At 30.9% G+C, this 6,679-nt stretch overlaps 1 protein-coding gene across 1 annotated transcript; it reads left to right on the top strand.

Moving 5' to 3' along the window:
- Window positions 1-377: 377 nt before the first annotated feature.
- LOC107638488 (etoposide-induced protein) lies at window positions 378-3,547 on the top strand. The gene is made up of 11 exons (XM_016341789.3): window positions 378-661; window positions 729-879; window positions 960-1,012; window positions 1,191-1,325; window positions 1,431-1,494; window positions 1,635-1,720; window positions 1,833-1,915; window positions 2,357-2,433; window positions 2,602-2,717; window positions 3,044-3,139; window positions 3,284-3,547. The coding sequence occupies exons 1-10, from the start codon at window positions 486-488 to the stop codon at window positions 3,108-3,110; spliced, it is 1,008 nt and encodes a 335-aa protein (XP_016197275.1). The 5' UTR covers window positions 378-485; the 3' UTR covers window positions 3,111-3,139; window positions 3,284-3,547.
- The last annotated feature ends 3,132 nt before the right edge of the window (window positions 3,548-6,679 follow it).

The following is a 6,679-nucleotide window of genomic DNA, read 5'->3' as shown; positions in this document are numbered from 1 at the left end:
TAAAAAAAAACATTTTTTTTGAGAAACTGTAATTTACATCTTTTTTTAAAAGATTTTTTTCTTAAAAAAAAGATATTTTTTATGTAATAAATAAATAAATAAATATTTTTATATCGTTATACCCAAATATAATTAATAAATAAAACGATCTTTTTATATAAAATATTTAAATATAAAATTATTTTTACTTTTTTATAAAATTTTTTATAAAAAATAATTAAAAAATATTTTTTTTTAAAAAAAACTCACCTAAACAAATCCTATATCACATGAAAAAGAGAAGTTCTTTTTGTTGTCTAATGTCTAGACATTAAGTAATTTTATACCCCTGTAAAATTAAATTAAAAATAAAAATGAAGAGTAAAGATGCATAGATAGCGTAACCTTGTAGAAAAGCGTAGGGGGATTAGGCATAAGAGAGTGAAAGAGAATCGTGAGCGTTGAGCGATGAAGTCAAACTAAAACGCTGTGTCGTGTTGTTCGCAATGGACGGCGACGGAGCGGCGAAAGCCAAGGCTGCAGCTGTTCTTTCTCTCTGGCTTCAGGGTTTCGGAGAGGCCTGCTGCCTCCACCGCGTCCTCCTCCTCTGTCTCCGCTCCCGCCCCCTCCTCCGCCGTACCGGCCAGTGCTTCCTCTTCAACGGCTTCATCTTCTTAGGAAGGTTGGTTCCGCCCTCTCCCCTTTCATTTCAATTCCTCCCTTGTCTGACTTCCTTTCAATTTGTGCAGTATATTCGTTCTGAACTCTGTTGTCATCCCTGCCTTGTGGTGGATTCTCCCTGATCAATGCTCGCTCCTTCTTTCTCATCAACTCTGTCCCTTACGTGGCACTCTCATATTCTATTCAATCTTGCGTGTTCTTCTCGTTCAGTGCTTTTACGTGAGTATCAATTCAATTACTCTTCCTTCCACTGTTATATGCTTGCTCCGTATCTCATATTTTCTGATTCTTCCCTGCAGCTGCTTTGGTTTTACCCGCTATATGTCTTTAGCATAGTTCTAAGCACAATCTGGTAACATTCTCTTTCTAATCATCTTCTGATGTTAGAATCTTCATTGTTGATGAGCATTCACACTGCTGTAAATTAAGTACATTGATAATGCCCTAGTCTTTGCTTGGTTCCATAGGAAGGTGCTTCAAGTCATGTTTGAGTTTGTCTTAAAAATTAGACTTTCAAATAATGTTGTCAGGTATAATGACATTGCCAAGTTTGGGTATGCTGCAATGGGACGATCCAAGTTCCCAGGAGAGAAAGACTCGAGCCAAAGCAATTCTCCAACTTCACAAAATGCTAGTCATGTAAAAAAACCAGCTGGCTTGGGAGGGTAAGGTTCAAATTCTTAGTTTCTTTGTCCTTTTCTAGTTGGTGTTAATTATTACTGGATTAATCCATGGTAAAAAGATTCAGCTACGTTGTTTACTTCACTCAGGGTCATGATTGGAATAGGAGAGCAGGTGTACTCAATACTCCTTCTGAGTGTTTTCTTTCTTGAGGTAATAAATTCATTGTAATTTCTTTATTCATTGTTGGTCAAATACTATATAGAGATCTACCTTGATATGTAATAAACTCAGTTCTGCTTCATTTTACCGTTACTACTCAACTTACAAGCAAGTTCTGATTTTATATGCAGGTCTATGCAACCGGATTTATACCATACATAGGGAAGGTACTCAATTTCTTGCTCCTCGCCTGGATGTATGCATATTACTGCTTCGAGTATGTATCTAGTGTTCTCCTTTCATTATTAGGGTAAAAGCCTTAGTGTTCTTAACAATTGGGTATTGTTTAACTTCTGTATTTCTTTCTTTGAAATTTTAACTTTGGTTAGGTATAAATGGAATTTCAATGAAGTGCCTCTTGATAAAAGGCTGGACTATTTTCAATCTTACTGGCCATTTTTTGCTGGTTTCGGTAAGGTTTTATTTAAGAACTCATTTACGTTTTCTTTATTAATCATATGTACTTGTTAGCCTAGAGAATATTCTTATGCTTGGATCATGTGGCTATTCTTTGACTGTTTCATTATTTATATGAACAACCTACTATACTGAACTTAGGAAGAACAGGTCAACTTTTCTGTCTGTTGCTAATAAGGAATATAACATTAATTAGTCTCATATATAACTGTGGCATGAGGATTGGGGATTTTCAACTTTGTCAAGTGTGGAGATTTTGAAGGATATGCTGTACCTGTATTTCCATATGGTGTCGCCTTTGTTAGAATTCAGTCCATTAATATTTTCCTATGGAAGAACATTGAACTATTGATAAAAATTAATATATCATGTTCGATTATTTATCCTCTGATTCACTCCATATTATAGATTAAGAGTTTTGTTTATATCCTCACAGGAAGTCCTTGTGTTTTGGCGATATTCTTTTTCTCACCTCTCGTGAGTTACGGGATTATGGCTATTCTTTACCCACTGGTATGTGCAAACTATCTCAGATGTTCTGCTTCTATTTCTTCTTTATTACTCCTATATTGAATTTGACTTTTAGAATCCTTTCCTTTTTTCATTTTTTTTTTGGTTCAAACCAAAATAACATGTTATGTTATTGTGAATGAATATGATAGTAACAGATTTATATTTCAGTTTGTGTTAACTGCAACTGCGTCAAGAGCTGAGCAAGCAATCTCATTTGAAAAGCACAAATGGAGACCTGCAGGAGTGGAAAAGCTTCCAATATTTTATATTGCTGACAATGTGTCGTAAGCTCCCCATCGCTAATCTTTTTGCTCTAGAGACATAGCATTACTGAGCATACCTATTAGGCAAATGACCCGAAATTAAAGAGCACTCGTGTGGTAAAATAATGGCCTTAGAGATAAGGTTCCGAGCTCCACGTTGATACAGCACTGCTACAAACTGCAGCTAGATCCTTGTCATGAAATACTTCCTTCCCCCTGCTTAGTATCCATGATTAGATCACTAAAATGTGTAAACCTGACCAATAATGGGCTTGCAAGCTCTTCATTACTGGTAGACTTTGGTTATTATGATTTTTGCCCATGTACTTTGATTGGCTTTTGTGCAGAATGTGGATGTTGTCTCTTTTACCCCTGGAGAAACGGGACCAGATGCAAGATAGAAAAGCACAATAACATTGTTCCGTTGTCATAACTTATTGCTGGTAATGATACAAACTCCTGATTTTGTCCAGCATTTAATGTTTCATATAAACTTCCTTGTTCCCACCACTTGTCTGTTCTAAAAGGTTGCTTAATTGGTTTTGTTTGATATGTGCGTGCGCGCGCATCCGTGGTAAATGATGCAGTGGACTACATACTTGAAGTTAAAGCTACTAACAACATTGAACCAGAGCCAAACAAAATCACCAAAGTGAACCACATTGGAGACGGATCACAGGTTTGCATTTTGGTGGGAGTCCCTCTACCCAAAACATTGTAGAGATGAGATTATATGATGAATTTAGTGTACATGCTTCGTAAATCTTTGTGCATAAGAACAACCTTGATTATCATATGTACAGTTGCATTGTTCTAACGTATTCATATTACCTCCCTTGATTGCATTGAAAGTCTTGATACTGCGATGGAATACAATTCTTTGAAACTCGTTCTGTTTCTCATCCGAATAATGTACAGATGAATTTCTTAGAAAATTTTGGAGCCAGAAAATAGAAATAAAACAAAGACTAAATTTTAACTAATAAGGCTGAGATCTTATCTTGCTGTTCTGAAAAAGCCTTACCGCACTAGGAGAAAAATGGGATTGCAGCATGTGATCCTCACTGTGAAACAAATAAGGTTGACGGCGGAGTATTCGAGATTATTACATCTATTATTCTATTATATTTATCTATTATATATTATTAATTTTATAATTAAAATATACATGTTATTTTTTATTATAATTAAAATTAAATCATTAATTTCAAAATTAAAAGGTTATTTTCTTCTCTCTCTGTCTCTTATTTTTTAATTTATTCTATTTCTCTTATATATTATTATTAATAACTAATTATAAATTTGACAATTAAAATATATAACATAATATTTTTAATTATAATTAAAATTAAATTAAAGTTTAAATTAAAATATTAAAATTCGAATATAAGCATATTATATTATTAATTTAACAACTAAATGTATCACATGACATTTTCTTATTAAAATTAAAATTAAATATTTCTTTTCAAAATTAATAAATTCTTTTTTTTCCATCCTCTTATCTACTTCTATTTCTTTCTCTATTTCTTTCTATTCTTTCCACTTTATATATAACTTATAATTTATATTTTATATTACTAATTTGACAAATTAAAATATGTCATGAGATATTTTTTCATTACAATTAATATAAAATAATTTTCTCCACTCTTAACAAACACTTTTTTTCCTTCTTCTTTATCTTTCTCTCTCTTTTCTCTCCCATTATCTATCTCGCTCTTCCTTCAAATATTTATTACATATAATTTTAAGAGAATACTAATGTTGTGATTAATAATTAGAATCAAAGATTCAATTGTTTCAAAAAAAATTGAGTTAATTTTATAACTAGGGTAAAGTACTAAATTGGTCCCCTAGGTTTGGGCGTAATTCTGTTTTGATTCTTAAGGTTTAAAGTGTTCTATTTGAATCCAAAAAAGTTTCATTTAGCATCAATTTAGTCCCACAGTGAGGTCAAAATTAAATAATTAACAAAATGTCGTACATAACAACAGTACAAGAACAAAATCGATAATCTGGAGAACAAGTACAAGCTCCAGAGGCATAAAATCAATCATTGATACATCAATACATTTATTTATTATTCTTTTATAATATAAATAAAATATTTTCTATAAAACTAAAGAAAATGATAAATAAATGTATTGATGCATCAATGTTTGATTTTGTGCCTCTGGAGCTTGTACTTGTTCTTCAAATTATCGATTTTATTCTTGAACTGTTGTTATGTAGAACATTTTGTTAATTATTTAATTTTGACCTCATTGTGGGACTAAATTGATGCTAAATGAAACTTTTTTGGATTCAAATAGAACACTTTAAACCTTAAGGACCAAAACAGAATTACGCCCAAACCTAGGGGACCAATTTAGTACTTTACCCTTTATAACTATTAATATAACTTTTTATACTAATATCTAATTATATTTTTATATATAGAGAAAAAATATTATTTTTAAATCACAAGCATAAAAATTAATTATTTTTATTTGTACAATAGACTTAACACCTAATCAAATATAAAAATATACACATTAAATTCTTTTAAGTTTAAATAATAAATATTAAAATTAATTATTAATTAAAAAATTAAACTCTTTTACATAAAAATAATAACTAAAAAAATTTATTATTTAATTTTTTTTATCTACAAAAATCCTGATCTTCTCGGTCGATGAGGATCAGACTTTTGTCTCTTACGACCTTTTTATAAAAATAATTTAATTCTATAAATTTTTTGTATTATAATTTATAATGTTAGAACAAAATCGACATATTTTTAAAAAATTTATATTCCTAAAAATTACATTCTCGAAATATTATATCGAACAAAAACTCTAGTAATAAAATATACCCAAAGATTATGACTACTCACTTTAAATTATTAACCATCGAATTATAGATAGGCTCATTATTTTACTTCTAAAGCCTACAGTCTATGCAGTAACTACACGTAAAATAAGCACGTAAGTTTACCTTTTTGCCTTAAAATATAGCCTAGAATTAAGAGATTCCTTCGTGCTTTGATAAAGTATAGGAAATTTCTTACTATTCTCTCCAAAGTCTAAATCTGTTTCCTGTACTAATCAGAATTTGTTCATGCTATGTGTTTGAATACAATGATAAAAGGAATAGTTTAATAAAACGACAAGACATCATGATGAAAACGAACTTATTGAATGGAATGGTAATTATTTTGTACGTAACTTTATCTTTTTTTTTTTACTCTCTTTTATTATTTTTTTTTTCTTTGAAAAAGTTTTAGGTTGATTCCGTCTTAACTAATTCAGAGAAATCAGGAGGTACCTTCATGCCCATTGAACCTTTTACTAACTCAACCAATATTTTCTCGCATTTATATGTAACTTTCTGTTGTGTGTGTCTGGCAAGGTTCTTGTGTTGCCCAGTGCTCACACCGGCTTTGTTTGGCCTTGGATGGTAGCTTCTGCAGTCACTATTACCACCGGCCACGGCGGAGAGCACCCACTTCACTATTGATAATTAGGTATCCATGTTTCTACAAATTAAATTCTCTTATTTTTGTTATGTTTAATAACATTATAGGAATGTTAACAATAAAAAAATTTATTATAATTAAGAATTTTAATTTGATGCATTTGTAGTAGAAATTAATTTTACACGTGTATCTACGTAATTATTTTTTATACTCTACGTGAATGGTCATATAAAAAAACGAATATACGATTACGTGCAAGTTAATTTTACTTTAGTCTTTAAAATTGGTGAGTTTCAATAATTTGGTCTCCAAATTCAAAAAAATATACTAATATAGTCTCTAGTATATTTTTTATTATCGAAGTTCGATGCTGTTAATGATGTGGCTCAAATCTGGTCTTGTTTTACTTATTAAGACTACGTCATACATATTTTGGCATTAAAAAAGGGGAGTGGATCCTCTCCAGTAGAAAAAAAACTGGATAGTATCCAGTGTTTGATCTCACCATTCATTGTTCTCTTTT

The sequence above is a fragment of the Arachis ipaensis genome, chromosome B4, assembly GCF_059453495.1.
Source record: "Arachis ipaensis isolate K30076 ecotype BB chromosome B4, ASM5945349v1, whole genome shotgun sequence".
Taxonomy (NCBI): Eukaryota; Viridiplantae; Streptophyta; class Magnoliopsida; order Fabales; family Fabaceae; genus Arachis; species Arachis ipaensis.
This window is presented reverse-complemented; position numbering and strand designations above follow the sequence as displayed.